The 16,837-nt window shown below is 44.5% G+C and overlaps 1 protein-coding gene across 2 annotated transcripts in view; it reads right to left on the bottom strand.

Moving 5' to 3' along the window:
* Positions 1 to 4,592: 4,592 nt before the first annotated feature.
* LOC115085007 (leukocyte elastase inhibitor-like) overlaps positions 4,593 to 16,837 on the bottom strand; it is a 71,998-nt gene continuing 59,753 nt past the window's right edge. For both annotated transcript variants that reach the window (XM_029590513.1, XM_029590512.1), the window contains 2 exons: positions 9,980 to 10,147; positions 4,593 to 5,117 (listed from right to left, as the gene is read on the bottom strand). In XM_029590513.1, coding sequence (XP_029446373.1) covers positions 4,710 to 5,117; positions 9,980 to 10,147 — 576 coding nt within the window. In that variant the 3' untranslated portion in view covers positions 4,593 to 4,709. The remainder of the gene's footprint in view (positions 5,118 to 9,979; positions 10,148 to 16,837) is intronic.

The following is a 16,837-nucleotide window of genomic DNA, read 5'->3' as shown; positions in this document are numbered from 1 at the left end:
CCAATCCAGGCTGATCCTGGCCTCCTTCAAAAGGGAGAGCGGAAGAAAAAACTGCTCCGACACCAGTTTCTACCAAGATAACAGCACCTTCTGCAGGGGCCGCATATGAGCAAAGACCCACAGAATCAGGTCCAACGTAGATAGCATGGAACCCAAGACCTGCAGATAGTCCCAGAACCCTGGTACTGGTAGACTCAGCAGAAAAGAAACTTGTTCCTATTCCTTTCTTACCCCGTCCACCAACAAGAACACTCAGCCATTCAGGGTGTTGCAATGAGCACCTAAATACTCGAGGGACTGAGATGGAACCAAGTGGCTCTTCGCCACGTTGATCATCCATCCCAAGTTGCTCAGAGTCTACATCACTCGCAGCACCAAATGAGCGCAGTTCTCTTCCGTTTTCACATGGATGAGCCAATCGTACAAGTACGGATGGACCAACTCTTCTTCCTTTCTCAGGGCTGTGGCCATGACCACCATCACCTTTGTGAATGTTCGAGGGGCCGTACCTAGGCCGAAAAGGAGAGCCCATAACTAAAATGCTGTCCCAGCACTTTGAAGTGTAGAAACATCTGATGGTCCTTCTGAATGGGTGTTATTGTTTGTAAGGTTTTGGGTGGACCCTTGGACACTGTGGCAGGTGACCATGCCCACAGGGGGAAGTCCTGTGAGGGGCCACAGGTCAGGCTCAGCATTAGGACACACAACACAGAATTATCTTTTATTAAACAGAGTTGAGAAGCCACCAGAGGTGGCAGTAGTGAGTAGAGATGAACCCGGGCTGGGCTTGTAGTCCCTCAGGACACTGGAACAGTGATCCCTCAACAGCTGTGCTGTAGTGGAGAGAAACTGAGATAGTGAGTACAGTGGAGCATACACAAGGTTCTGGTATAGAGCCTCGTTGGTTGATTACTCACACAGCGGTTTCTCCCGGAAGAGTCATGCCCTCGAGGAGTGAGTACCTGGTTCCAGGGAACAGCTCTGAGAGAATATAGATGGTAACTCACTGATGGTGTAGGCAGCGGTTTCTTCCAAGCAGAAGTGAGCTCAGGCAGCGAGTCCAGGAACATGGGCCCTCGAGGAGCGAGTACCGGTTCCAGACAGCAACCTGAAAGAAAAGAGAGAGGCCCCCGAGGAGCGGGTACCCCGATAAAGTAAGTCCAATTAATGAGAGGCAGAGTAGCTAGGTACGGAGAGCAAATCCCATTCGTAAGGAGTCCCTTCACCACCACCACCTTGCTATCTCGATTAGCTAGCAAACAGAGTAGGCTTTCGTATCTGGGATGTGTGACATCATCACAGGGGGACGCCCCTGAGGTTCATGCCAAAGAAGGGATAAGAAGCAGGATCATGCGGCGCGCACGCCCTATGGCAGCTGAACAACATGGCAGGGTGCAGCGCCCAAGCTGGACCGGGGATGCCGGAGAGGACGGCAGGCAGACGCCGTGGCAGCCAGACGTCCATCAACCGCGGGAAGAGTCGCCAAAGAGGTAAGGAGGGCGGAGTGGAGACGTCGGGCAGCGACAGTTGTAACAATGGGAATGTGCAGATAGGCCTCGGTCAGATCCAAGGACACCAGGATCTTGCCTTTGCGGACCGCCATAAACACTGTATGCAGTGTCTTCATCCTGAAATGCGGCACTTGTAGGCTCAAGTTCACCTTCTGCAAATCCAAGATGGAGCGTAAGGTGCCCTCCTTTTTTGGAACCACAAAATAAATGGAGTACCTTCCCTGCTCCTGTTCATTGGGTGGCACCAGCACTATGGCGTCCAGAGCTATCAATCTTCGAAAGGTCCCCTCTATCGCTTCCTGTTTGTTTCGGGAAGAACAGTGCAACTCCAGAAAGGCTTCTTTGGCATGCTGCGAAAATTCTAAGGCGTAACTGTCTTTCACTACCTCTAGAACCCACTGGTCAGAGGTGATTTTGACCCACTCCTTGTAAAAAAAGGGGCAGGAATGGGCCAGCCTGGTATCATTGGGACAGCTTGCTAGCTCCGGTCCCCTGACCAGCACCACCTCTGACGGATCTGCCAGAGCCCCGAAAGGACTGCTGGCGACCTGACGGCTGCTTGGAACCTGAAGAGGAGGCCCCTCTGCCTGACTGAAAACGTCTCGACTCGCGAAAATGCAGATGAGATAAATAAGGCTTCTTACTGCCCTTTTTGTCTTTCGGCAATCTAAGGCCCTTGGTCTCACCCAGGGATTTCATCAGTTGATCCAGATCTCCTTGAACAGAAGCTTCCCCTTAACAGGCAGATTACATAACTGAGTCTTGGACAACATGTCTGCCAACCAGGTGTACAGCCACAGGAATCGTCACGCAGCAACCTCCAAGACCATAGTCCTGGCCGTCTTCTGCATGAGGTCATACAATGCATCCACCACATAAGCCAAGCATGCGTCAAGGTGCACCACACAATCGGGAGATAGCAATCCTGAGGATGTCAGCTCCTGCAGTTTCTAAATCCAACATAAGCAGGCGTGTTGCATCATGATGGCACCACTTCAAATGCCCTTCCAGATTGCAATCCTGGCCATCCTTTAATGTGGCCAACCCTACTACCGAAATAGTAGTCTTCTTGGTCACTGCGGAGACCGCCGCATCCACCCAAGGTGTTCTCAGATGATCCAAATCCTTGTCCAGCAAGGGATATAGCTTGGACATCACTCTCCCCAACTTCAAGCCCGCTTCCGGGGAATCCCACTCCCGGCTAATGAGCTTTTGAATCTTCTTAGGAATGGGAAAAGCAATGGGAGGATCCCGCAGACCTTCAAGAGCTGGGTTGACGCTCTTGCCGTCCGACTCCTCTGGATCCACCGACCTCCAGCTCATCTAATACCTGGGGAATGAGAGGGTGAACTACACAAGGGTCATCACCATTCACCTCGGAAACCTCCACAGAATACGGATCATCCTTGGTAGCATCAGGGCCAGACTCAGACCCACATCCGGGTCTACCTCTGGGTCCTCCTGCGGCTCATCCGAGTCATTCAGGTCCCTGGGGACAGGATCCAGATGAGAGTCCCGTGATTCACAACACTTGGCACAGCCCAGAGAGCCTGCAGACCCCGAGCATGGTCTCTTGGATGACCCAGAGCATCTCTCCCTTGTTCTCCGAGCACCTGCCTTCCGAGTCAGAAAGGCATCGTATCGGCCAAATAAACTCTAGGGAACAGCCTCCCCAGAGTTTATTTGGCTACTGTATGGAGACTTCTCCTGGTCCTCACAGCATCCTTGCACCGCAAGGAAAGAGGAGAAGGGGATTCAGTGTAGCCGCAATCTCCCGCAGGAGTAGCAGGTGGGGAGCACCCCCCTTTGACCCCTGCTGTGGATCTCCCTGATCGGGAGGCCCTCCTGAGCTTGGGTCCCATGGAGGAGAGCCCCTCCCTCCCTCCCCCCGAGACACAACCTGTGAACAGGAAAAGGGGACTCAGGCAGGTGGACCAGGTTCCACAGGCCTTGCAGGCTGCTGCCCACAGTTTTTCCTGCCATCCTGGCAGAAATTCAATCTCCCCGTTAAGCAGATGCGCTGCTGCGCGAAGTGGGCCTCAGCACATGGTGGCCGAGCTGCCCGGAAGCACTACCAAGGAGCAACCGTTGGAGCATGGGAGAAAGCTGCTTAAGAAACCTGCCTGTCTCAGCCTATCTCCAGAGAGACTGTGGGGAGTCCCTTAACAGCAGAAAATGAGGAGTGTTTCTGTGTTGTTTTTTTCAGACCCAATCAAAGGAATCGGGCACAGCCTGCTTGGGGATGCTGATCAGGGCTGGGAGGGTTCTCCTTTTCCAGTCCACTCCACTGGGTGGGTGGTTTTTCCCTCTGGGTTGATTTTGGGGTTTTGACACATTTTCTTGGTAGGAGCCTTGTGAGACCCTGGGTACCATCTGGGCTCAGGGCACGGGGAGCCCTGTGACTGGGGCTGCCCAGGTTAGGTTCCATGCCCTCAACAAGGAAGAAGGAGCTGGCAACTCGGTGGTCTTGTCTCTTTTCATTTCAGGATATTGGGTACTCGCTCCTCGAGAGCCTTCTTCACATATCCTGCACCTCGGACTTCTGGTCCACCATTTCTACCAACGGGAAGATGCCTGCTCTCCGTGAGTACCTCTACAAACCGGCGCACCTACTCCACCCACCAGCCGCGGCATTGCCCGCTCTGTGGAGAGCTGCCTATAGGGAACATCTGGGTGAGACTACACCATTGAGCCTGTTGAGGGTATTGGCACCTTGTGGGTCAGTGCCTTACCTTCCTGCATACCATCTCTATACCATCTACAGCAATACAATAAAGACCATCTATTCTGTGTCTGCTAATTGTGTCAGCCAATCGCATCGGTTCCCCATAGGGCTCCTCCTCATGGGCGTGGTCATCTCCATTGCGACCAGTGGTCCACAATGCCTCAAACACAAAAAAATCTTCCTCATGCACATTCATTGTGGGATAGCATGAAAACCCGACTGGCTGGGACAGATTTGGGAACCACTGCTCTAGACATCTGCAAGGTGAAGAGGAGAGTACTTCAACTTGGTTAACACTTAAAGATGCACTTGAATTTGGCTGACTTAAGAGAGAATCCAAAGAATGAAACTAATAATCAGTTTTTCAGCTGCCATTTATTTTTGAGTCTTGCATTTTATTTCTTTTACAGATCATCATACAAATAATTTGATTTTTTTAAAAATGTGCTTATTTGTATAATTTTTGCAGTTTGCTAAGGGGAGCAAAATCTTCCAAAGAAAAGTATGCTCTCGGTTGGGTTGTGCCGAATTAAGAAAAGGAAGGGGTGGTCAGCATTAAATTCTTCTTCTATTGGCATGCAGAAAGCCATCATAATGCCTGCAGTGGCCGCAGCGGCCTCTGTGCCTTCCTCATTCACCTCCACAAAGGACTTGTGCACCACTTTGGAGAGAAACAGGTCACGTACTGCTGACATTCCCAACAAGTTGGCTCTGCTGCAATCAAAAACGTCCACTAGACCTAGCTGTGTCAAAGCATCCTTGAGCTCATAGCTATCTTCCAGCTTGAACTTGGGTAGCCGCACATGGACATCAACGGGATGGCCCATGTTTCTGGGCAGTGTCCATTCCTGGATCTTCTCTAAGGTGAGCGCCTTCTCGAGCTGGAATTGGGACATAGAACAAAAAATAAGAATTACATAATTAGCTATGGATTCAAGAATATAAAAACTGCACTAATAAATGCCTTTGGCTACATTGAATTAGGTCAGTGGAGCATTTGGGCATGTGTTTGAACAAAACCACAGGACATTGTACTGTCACACCTAAAGCTATGGTTATAAAGTTTGAATATAGTGGAATGAGGTGGTCTGAAAACCTGGATAAAAGCAGAAGTGTAATTCAGGAAACACAGAACATACTGAAACTTGTACAATGAAAAGACTACTCAAATCTTCATGACCAATTACTGGCAGAATTTAGTCACCTACAGGAAAAGGACTGGCAACCACGGCTCCCGCATCCTGTAATACGAATGCTTATTCAAGACACCCTGCCACGAAAAGGTATTGCTCTTTTTAACAAAGCTTTGTTGGAGGTCCAAGATATACAATATCCACCTACTCATATTATCCAACAATGGAATAGCGATTTACATCTAGACTTAGTCAGCACTGGAAACTTATTTGGGAGAAAGCTCACAAGATTTTCTTGTGTGTCAGGCGGGTGGAAATAATGGTGAAGCTTCTTCACAGAGCTTATAGGTATCCTCTCTTTTATACTAAATTTTCTCCCACCTCCACTGCTCTATGTTGGTGTGGCTGTGGTTTCCCCTGTTCATACCTTCACGTTTGGTGGTCCTGCAAATTCATTGGGACTTTTTGGAAATCCTTAATACGGGTTTGTCTCCTTAAATTGGGAAAAGAAATAGCCTTGACTCCCAAAATATGTCTGTTGGATTTGTGGAGGAATCACACACTCACTACTTCACAGAAGAAATTGCCTCTCACTTTGCCTCCCACTTTGGAAGTCTGAGTTAGGTGCATGAAATCGCTACTGTAGAGAAGCTCACTTATACTCTCAAATGAAATTTTCTTCTTTATGATAAAATTTGGTCGCCTTATTGGGAATATAGGAGGACTTTGCTTGTGTAACGGAAGTGATCTCGTCGTTATTATTTAACAATGTGCTGCCTTATTGTGTTTAGGCATAATCTCACACTGTATTTGCTATGCTCATACCAGGCATCTGTTTTTCTCCAGGAGGGTAAGAGATGGAGTTATTTTACTCAGCATACTAAATGTTGGAATATTATTTTCCCTTTTCTTCTTTTTTGTAATGTTAAAATCACTAAATACAAAATAAAAAACAAAAACAAACTACTCAAATCATCTTGTGTAAATTGTGAGGAAAGAAATTGTTTTTATTTAGGATAATTTTCAAAGGCATTCCCAATGCTACAGCAGTGTTTATGCATGGAAAATTACTTTTACAAAATTGCCCACTCGATACGTGGTTAAAGATATACGCATAAGGCTTGTATGCTACTTTGATCTGCAACGTGATGAGGCATTCCTGTGGGCAGAGATGGAGCAGGGTTTGGAATTACATGCGCACTGTCGTTTTCTAAAACATGCATGTATTTTTCCTTCTGAAACGCAGGCCTGCGAGGGTGTAAATGTGTGCACACACAGGTGCTTTTGGTGGGATCATTATCCAAAGGAAAATATTCGTGGCTTCCCCTCTGAAAACTGGTGAAAAGCCTGCAGGGACAGAGTATCCACAGACTTTATACCAATGGGGCCAAAATTACCCCTGCATCTGTTCTTAGCTCAAACTAAATTCCATGAATTTGCAAAAGATTATAAATCAGATATATTTAAGTTTTTCTCCTATTTTGTATCTGCAGAGAAAATGCTTTGTATAGACAGCCCTGTTTGAGTACGGATTCCTCCCAGTTCTGGGGGGTTTGTGTTAGATTTTTGGTGCTGCACCTATGGGGTAGTTTCTACCTAAACCTTCTGTGACTTTCCTCCATTTGGTTTGCCACCATCAAAAAATCTTTATTTTCCTGGCGTGTAGATAGACTGAGGTGCCCTCCGCATCTTATAATAAACCATATTTTCATTAATGAATTTTTTTTATTAAAGGCAAATATTCAACAGTCTTTTTGCAGTTTGACATCCATTGTTGACGACATCGTTGCCAATATTAAAGCATTAAAGAGTCCTATGTACTGATCTGAGTTAGAAACGGCAGATAACACCCTGATTCTAATGTGGAAGATTCCAAAGTAATGTTATGCAGAATGTGCTAGTGCTTTACACTGAATGCTGCCATTATAAAACTATTGCATTGCTTCTTCCACCCGACATTAACTGGCCCCGAGACATGTAATTGGATAATGCTGGCTGCAGGAAACCCAGTTTAGGAAGAATGGAAAACCACCAAAGTGGGGGCCAGGGCCAATGAAAGGTATTAGGCGCCCTAAGCAAACTTTACAGCCTTGCATTCTCCTTCCCCTCCCCCCACAGCGGCCTTCACTACACACAATCAAAAAATATGCATTTATAATAGATTTTACATAGAAATGGACAAAGTAAAGATTCTGTACTATAACATGTACATAGATTTACATGTATTGCTGAGGTGCCAACCAGAAACCGCTGCAAAATAGACAATTTTAACCCATATGGGATTAGGTCTATTGTGATAAGGAGATGGCAACCACCACAGTAAGCTTATATTGTTCTACCCATAAGAAGCCAGGTAATATTCATAGCAGATAACAATCATTACCGGTATGCATCTTCACTGCTATATTGTCAGAAAGTAAATTAGGTTTGTAACACCATGACAAAAGTATACCCATTTCTTGAATTGGTGTGCAGCTGTTTGGCTAAATTGTTGGAAAAAAATTAAAATTTGTAATGGTGTGACAAAATAGCACCCGCTCCTAGCACTGATTATTAAAGTGTATTCCTCCTTTCATCCCTCCCGAAGCAGCCTCCCCAGCAAAACACAGCCCATGTCAGGGGACTGTACTCTTTTGCAAATGGCCTTCTGTTATGGAGCATTGTGAATAAAACAGCACTTGATTAAAAAGGACTCCTTAAGGCTGTTCCTTATGAGTGGAACAGTATAAGCTTACTTTGGTTATCATCTCCCTTATCACTGCATTCTGTATGTGTTTTCTGCCATTAGGTCTATTGTAACATGTTGGGTCTGGGCTTGGTCCTCAGAAAGCCATGAGAAAACAATGACAAACACAATATAGTAAATCTTCCATACCAAAACAGCACTAACTGCCAGCACTCAAACAGTAACAACCCTACCTATAAAAAGGCAAAACTACAATTACATCAGATCCTAAAACGCCAATGCACATCCTGTAATGAAAGCAGAGCAAGCCATGCTGCTATAGAAACTACATGCTAGCAGTATACCTCACCTCTGTCACACATGTAGAACACAGACCTTCATCAAGCACAGAATAAAGTGACCATAAATAGAAACATGTAGACAAACAACTACACTCACAACAACCTAGACTGTGTATACAGTGCAACAGAAAAACAGAATTACTACCATTCCTCATAAAACAAACAAAATCAAGAAATATAAAACAGAATAGTAAAATCATACTAATAAAAAGAATAAATCTCAAAACAGCTAATAAATAGAATAACATTTAATAATTAAAAACTCATCTAAAATATTTTTTAAAATTCCCTAAACACCAATAAATTATCAAAAAACAGCAGATATAAATAACACCCAATAATTAAAATTAATGAGGACTTTTGATTTCCAGACACCCTGAGACTGTCGTAGATTAGTGGGGGGAAGTGGTGTTTGATGCGCTACTTTCTCCTCTCTCATATCCACACACATGTTGATTCTTATACACACACACTTACTCACATACATGCTCATACACTTACTCCTCTCCTCCTCTGGAATGCACAAGCAGAAAGAGATGCCCCCATTCAGGCCATGTGGCCAAAGGGATGACTTCTCCTATTTCTTCCCATGGCACAGGCCTATGTGTACCCTGCTTCTTCCAGCCACGGTGATTCTGCTGCCTTCTCACTTGAATGAGCTCATGTAACATGACTTCCTTTTCCAGGCCTGCGTGGATGGGATCAATAAGGAGGAGTAGTCGCCACGCCATTCCCAAAACTGTGGCACGCTACTGGACACCTAATGCTTCCACCATCCCTAGTAGTGGATCTCTGTTTCTCTTTCTTCCCAAATAAAGATAAACCAAAGGGCCTTATAGCCTAGGACCCTTCCCTCCACTCCCCCTAAAAAAGTATCCAGAATTTTCACCAGTGGAAGGGAGCCTGTTTCTTTTATGCAGGTGAAGATTCCAGATACTTATTTGGGATGGTGAGTGAGGTCTGGTGGCTGATTTTTAGTTTTCAGTATTAGTGGATATTAAGACAGTGGCACACACTAACTTTCCAGGCTTAGCTGGACCATTTTGACCATATCTCCTGAGGTGTAGTTTACTTTGGTGAGAAAGTGGGCAGCATTAAACCTCATTGGTATTAACGCTGGATATTATATCCAGCAGTAATACCTAATGAGACCAGTTTATTTTTTCTTTTAAGGTCATAAGCATGCGTGTTAACATTAATTAATGTTGGGGAATTTGTGGTAATGGGCTAACATGCAATTAACTCCAGCATTAATGTTAATGCCCATTAATACATTAATGCCCATTAATGTTAATGCCCATTAATGTGTATATAGACTCCTGTAAGTAACCTGTTTAAGCCTTTATATATGGACCTGTAAATAGCCTGTTACAGTTTTATTGCTTTAACTTCTTTGCCCTCTGCTCTATGTATATTCCTCCCTGTTTCCCCTCCCCGTTGATTGTAATTTCAGCCTTTCAGTTACAATGTGAACCGGTATGATGTATGCTTACTAATGCCGGTATATAAAAAGTTTCAAATAAAAAAAAAAAAAAATACATAATCCCTTGAATGCGATTAGAGGATAAGAAAATTAGGCATACCTGTTGCAGACCAGTGGAGTTGTCATCAATATTATTTGGTAGTAAGATGATCATACTAAGTTCTTTTCCAACATATGGAAGCTCTAGGGCCCGGCACTGTATTTCAGGAATGTGCCTCATGGCAAACTTCTTCTTCTGGTACATCATTTTCACTGGCTTTTGTTTACTCTGCTCAGAAAGAGATAAGATTTATATTTGGATTGTCATTTTTGTTCTTTTTGTTTTTTTCTGTCAGTAAATTTACTGATGGCTGGCAACTCTGAGCCTACCCAAAAGCTAAATAAATAAATTAAAAGAATAGAAAATTATCTTTATAATGTTCCACAGTTTGTGATTAATTGTATACAGTCATTTGAAATGGATTTCCTTTCGAATTTGAAAGGTAATTGAGAAACTAAGCAATGAGGAACAAATACTGTATGCCCTTTTTCCACAGTGTGGAGTTCACTTTCAAATCTATTTAAGGTGAACTGGAAATATGCTTCTTATTCATCTGAGGAAAAGTTAAATGAGGAGTATATGTGGAGACTGCAGATATTACAGTAAGAAGGTAATTTCGTAATTACCTGTAAACATTTAATAGCAAGCACCTGCATAAGTTACACCAGTTTTATAAGTGAACATACAATACCTTAGGGATGTGCAGAGGGACCGCATACGTTACATTTGGTATTCATATTCGTCGGGGGGCAGATATGTTGCATTCGGCAAGGGGGGCCCCCGATCCATTCATGCGTTCCATTCTTATTCGTTTCCCGGCTAAAATTTAATTAACTACAACCCCCCACCCTCCTGACTCCCCTAAGTCTTGCCAAACTCCCTGGTGGTCCAGCGGGGGTCCGGGAGCCATCTACTGCACTCACATTGTCGGCTGCTGGTATTCAAAATGGCGCCGATAGCCTTTGACCTTACTATGTCACAGGGGCTACCGGTGCCATTGGTCGGCCCCTGTCATATAGTAGGAGCAATGGACGGCCGGCACCATCTTGTGCTCCTACTATGTGACAGAGGCCGACCAATAGCACTGGTAGACCCTGTGACATAGTAAGGTCAAAGGCTATCGGCGCAATTTTGAATACCAGCAGCCAACGGCGTGAGTGCAGTAGATGGTTCCCGGACCCCCGCTGGACCACGGAGTTTTGGCAAGTCTTGTGGGGATCAGGAGGGTGGTTTTTTTAAATTAAATTCGCTCCTTTAGATGGCCGAATAATTCGGTGAAGATTCGTTGTATTCGTGGGAATCACGATATGTTTCGCTTCCCCACGAATACAACGAATATGGCCCTATACGTTGCGGATTGCCAATACGTTGCAAACGAATGCACACTCCTACAATACATGCATAAGGTCACTTTGAAAATTATCACACCCAAACTTCCCAGACACAATTTTTCATGAAAATGCACACTCTTACTTTTCAAAATGCAAAAGAATGCATATAAATCCCCACCCCCATACCCAAGATTGGCTCTGCTTAGTCTGTGGTAAACTTATGCATATACAGGACGTATCCTTGTGAGTTTACCTGCATATCAGAAGGGGAATTTTATAACAAGCCAGTTCCCTGGTAAAGCACAGTGTGGTAACATGGGAGCAGTCATGGCTGAGGAGACAGACTGGAGACAGAGGTGTGACACCTGCCATTTCTCCACATAATTCCTATTTATTTACACAAGGAAAAAATACAAGGAAAGGCTGCTTACCTCAGCAGTCAATACAGCAATTAAACATTTTGGCATAAGCTCGGCTTCTGACTTTACCTTGGGGTCTCTCTAACCCTTCTGAACCCTGACTTCTTGTTCCCTGGTGAAAGGAGACTCCCTTGGACCAGAGTCATGTTTCTAATGTAGGACAGAGCCAGATATCTGGGTCCGGTTATTTAAGATGTTTTGGGGAAACTTTCTATACATTCCCTCACAAACCCTTTTTCCTCAGCTCAGCCTTGCGAGGGTGAGCATCTGTCTATACTAGAGCCACTTCTCTAGACAGGGCCACTTCTCTAGACAGGAAGTCCAGTTTGGCCTTTACTTTCCCTGCTCTATGCCGGATCCTGTAGCTGAATAGTTGGAGGGCCAGAAATCACCTCATAACTACTATTGGATTCCTTGTTCTGCTTCATCCAGATGAGAGGTTGATGATTCATTACGAGTGTGAACTGCCGCCCCAGCAGATAATATCAGAATGCACTAAAGGCCCGTTTGACTGCTAATGCTTCCTTCTTGATCGTTTAGCACTGCTTTTCACGGGGCACTAGCTTTCTACTGATGAACATGACTGGATTCTCTTGGCCATCCCTCTCTTGGGCCAAGAATGCCCCTAAACCAACCTCTGAGGTATCTGTCTGCATAGTAATAGGTTTGGCAAAGTTTGGACTTATTAGGTTTGAAGCATATGGCCTCCTTTAAATTCTGGAAGGCCGCCTTGGCCTCTGCAGATCACTGGACCTTCTCTGCACTTTTTTTCTGCAAGAGGCACACGAGAGATTCTGCCTTCTTCAAGAATTTGAGTTTGAATTTCCTATAATCCCCGATGAGGTCTAAGAAGGCCTTCACCTTAATTTTTGTTCGTGGAACGGGTACCCGGATGATCACCTCAGTCTACTGGGCCAGAGAATGGCCCTTACCCTTTCCTAATTCTTGGCCCCTAGCAGATACATTTTGGGGTTGGCTGTCAGTCCTGCTTTCTGTAGACTTGTTCTGCTTGGAGTTGGCTAAGTGTTTCTTCCACAATGTCATGAAGGCAGCAGCTGCAAAGCCTTGGTGCTATCAACCAAGTACTGAAATGTCGCTGGAGCCTTGTGTAGTCCAAAAGGTATGACATTAAACTGGAAGAGACCATTCGGAAAAGAGAACATTGTCTTTTCTTTCACAGCTGGGGTGATATGAACTTGCAAGTACCCTTTTGCTATGTCTACTGTGGAAATGAACTGGGCCAGTCCCAGATGCTCAATGAGATCGTTCACTCCTGTCATAGTGTTAGTGTCGAGTTTTGACATGTCATTGACTTTCCTGAAGTCTATACAAACCCTGATGTTCCCATTTGGCTTTGGCAGTAGTACAATAGGCAAGGACCAGATACTGTTATGTTCCTCTATTACTCCTAATCTGAGCATTGCCTTTACTTTGGCCTTGATAACATGGCATCTGGACTCTGGAATCCAACACGGCCACTGTTAGACTACAACTCTGGAAGATTTAGAAATGTCATGGTATGCAAGGTGTCCAACCTGGTAGGTTTGAGAAAACATCTTATTTGGTTCACCAGCTGTTCTAAGTCTGCTTTCTGTATAGTGAGAGTTGATCCTGGAAGGAATTTGGAGTCACTCTGACTTAGGGAAGGCCGCTGGGCTAAACTCCTCTCCCTGGACAAGCCCACACATTAGTGCAATACACTTTTTGATGTATATATGGAAAATCTGAGTCTTCTTTTTATCTGTGGCTACTCTGTAGTATACAGTTCCTGTTTTCTCTATTACTTTGTATGTCCTTTACCTCAGAGATAAGGGTTTGCTCATTGATGTTCTTTGAAAATTGGAGAAGAAGGATATGGGCACCTGGGTGAAACACTCATTGTACCATGTAATGGTTGTAATCTTGGGCTTGGGTAGCCTGTGCCTTCTTCAGGCATAAGCACACAGACTCTCCAGCATTTCGAAGTCATTCCTGCATCCAGATAACATTGTCCACTGGGTTCTAGCCAGAGGTTGGCTCTTCTTCCCAAGTCTCTTGAGCTATATCTAGGATCCCCTTTGGTCTTCTACCATACAGTAACTTAAAAGGGGAAAACACTGCAAAATCTGGGATACCTCATGGATTGGAAATACCTTATATGCTATTAGTAAGTCCTAATTCTTACCATCTTCAGCTGGATTTGTCATTATAGTCCAAGACAATAAAATTGTACCAAGTTGTTTCTCAGGTTTTTTCGTCCCCAAGGTGGCACCCTAGGAGATGATTATGGGCTAATTGTAGGACCTGCAAGCAATAAGCTCAGGGAACCAGAAGTTGCTTTATCACTTCATCCCTTAAACTCCCTTTATTACCTGGTACAGTAGATCCCTATTCATTATAAAGAAAGGAGATTAGGGATCTTATCTTTCACCCCAGAAGCTCATTCCCATCCACCATCTATGTATTTTCCCATGCAAATTTAAAGGTGTTATTCTCCCTTTGGGCTCATCTAAAGTTGCTGGGGACCTCTCCCTCTCCCGTTAGGTGGAACTATTGTGGAGCTGCAGTGAACTGACAATCTTTCCTGAACCTCTCTCCACAGCTGCCTCTAAGTTAGTGGATGGTTGTATTTTTACTATTACCATTACGTACAGGGCTTAGATACTTTAAAGTCTGTAACATATACGTCTGGACCTTCTAAGTGGAAGACCTCTGGAAATGACAATTCACCATTGTCGGGACTAGGGGAACCAGACACCGAACACTTCCACAGGGTTCCAAAGTCTGGGTAATCTCACCCTATCACCACTGATTATGGGAGCCAGGGAAGGACTCCTACTATGTTGGTGTAGCCTACCAGGTCTTCGATTGGATTTTGCTGGTTGGATACAGTCACTAGTCCCTGTGGATACAGATAAGTATCACTTTCCTCACACAGTCTATTTATATTCACTTAATCAGTTCTCTTCAAATGAGCATCTTCATGCTCTCAGAGTCTACTAATCCCTGGGTTTGAGGGCCATCTAGCTCTATGGGAACCACAAACCTGAGAACTCTGCAGTGGTAATGTCTCCAAAACTGCACCTATCACATAGGTTAACAAGTGTTTGGGTGCGCATTTTAGATGTGCGTCAATAACTCCTGATGCAAAAGGGGATCAGTGCGTCCAAAACACGTGTAGCTAATAGCGCTCATCACGTCAATTCCACTTTGGACACATGTTTTTTTTACATGCATGATATTGCTTTGGCCTGCAAATGTATTAACTTGGGAGAGGTCATGGATGGTGGTGTGGTGGATGGACGGGCTGGAGGACACAGATTCCTGCCAGTTCTTCATGCAATTTTTATTTATTTACAAAAAGAAAAGAAAATACAAAAAAAGGCTGCTTACCTCAAGAGTCAATACAAACTGTTTTGGCATAATCTCAGCTTTTGACTTCACCTTGGGGCTTCTTTAAACCTTCTAGGCCCTAATTTCTTATTCCCTGGTGCAAAGGAGACTCCTTTGAACCAGAATCCCTTGCTAGGCAGTTTTTTTTTTAAGGAGGACCAGGCCAGATACCTGGGTCCAGTCCTTTTAAGGTATTCCAGTGAAATTTTCTATTCCCTCCCTCACACACTTAAAAACACTTTTGAAAATTGTTCTAAGAGTTTGTGATTTACCTCACTATGAGCTACAGTGTTTATGATGTTACTATAGCATTTTTGTTTTTAAAGTTAGGAGAAAAAGAAGAAAATCAAAAAGTTCCCAAGGGGACCTGCATTCTTGATAAAATAGTGAAATTGCAGGAAGAGGGGTGTTCTGCCAGCAGGCGCCCATCAGTGAAGAGTCAAAAGCTGACAGAAGGCAGAGAGAGGAAGGCAAACACATAGGCTATTATAATGCATAGCCAACCACAGCCTAGAACTATAGATCTGAACACATCAACTGGTATTAAAGATTTTAATAGTCTTAATATCTTTAACTTATAAACACCAACTTGGCCAGTTGTCAATGTGTTTGCATTAACTGTGAATCTAAAAGGAGCCTAATGTTTTGTACTTTGGATATTATGGGTACTGAAATACTTTGAAAACTGACGATGGTCAGTTCACTAGTAGACAAGCTCTTATCCACCCATAGCAGCCTAATTTTCATCACATTAAGACATAGACCATTGTGTACCAAACAATTTTTTATCTGCAGGATGGTATGCTGAAAGAGGTTTACAGGAAAAATACCATGGGCGTCACAATGAATATAAATTTGTATGTCATCGGCATGCCTGAAAAAGTTCAACCCCAGATCTTTAAGAATGGTCTTCTAGAGGGGAAAGATACAGATTTAAAAGGGTAGAAGACAGGACCGAGCCCTGTGGTACTCCTGGGTTTAGTTGTCTCCACGAGAACTGTTCCCCTATATGGTCTAGCTGCCTTTTGCCATGTAGAAACTGTGAAAAGCAACCTAGGACCATGCCAGAGATTTCAATACACTGAATAAGTGATATAAGAGCATCATGCTTAATGGTATCAAATGCATTAGACATATCAAGTTGTACAAGAATCCCGCTAGAAGCTCCAAACTGCACAGCAACGTGTGAAAAAAGAGAACGCAGCAACAACTCTGTGTTATGCTGATTTCTGAACCCAAATCGATTTTCATCCACATTGTGGTCCGATATATACACATTATCTAACTGTTCTTCTAGCATTTTTCTCTGGATTTCTATTCCAAGCACCACACATTTATATCAGACTTCTGCCCTATGGAATACTAGTTGTGATCAAGTGTATTATCAGTCTTTTAAAAAAATAAAATGGGAGAAATAATGGACTTCAAAAACCTTTTCCTGTTGCACACTGGTCTTTGTTTAAAAACAAGGCTCATCTGCATACTGCTCCCAGCATCCCCCGGGAGAGGAGTCCAGAGGTCACCGCAAGCGATCCAGGGATTGACTTCCACAGCCCCAGCTTCCAGAGGCCCCGCACAGTTTGCAGTAGAAGAGGACCGGAAGGCTCATCTGCATACTGCTCCCAGCATCCCCCGGGAGAGGAGTCCAGAGGTCACCGCAAGCGATCCAGGGATTGACTTCCACAGTCCCGGAAGGCTCATCTGCATACTGCTCCCAGCATCCCCCGGGAGAGGAGTCCAGAGGTCACCGCAAGCGATCCAGGGATTGACTTCCACAGTCCCAGCTTCCAGAGGCC

The sequence above is a fragment of the Rhinatrema bivittatum genome, chromosome 2 (genome assembly GCF_901001135.1).
Source record: "Rhinatrema bivittatum chromosome 2, aRhiBiv1.1, whole genome shotgun sequence".
Classification (NCBI taxonomy): domain Eukaryota; kingdom Metazoa; phylum Chordata; class Amphibia; order Gymnophiona; family Rhinatrematidae; genus Rhinatrema; species Rhinatrema bivittatum.
The sequence above is the reverse complement of the archived record's forward strand: the minus strand, read 5'-3'. Positions and strand labels throughout refer to the sequence as shown.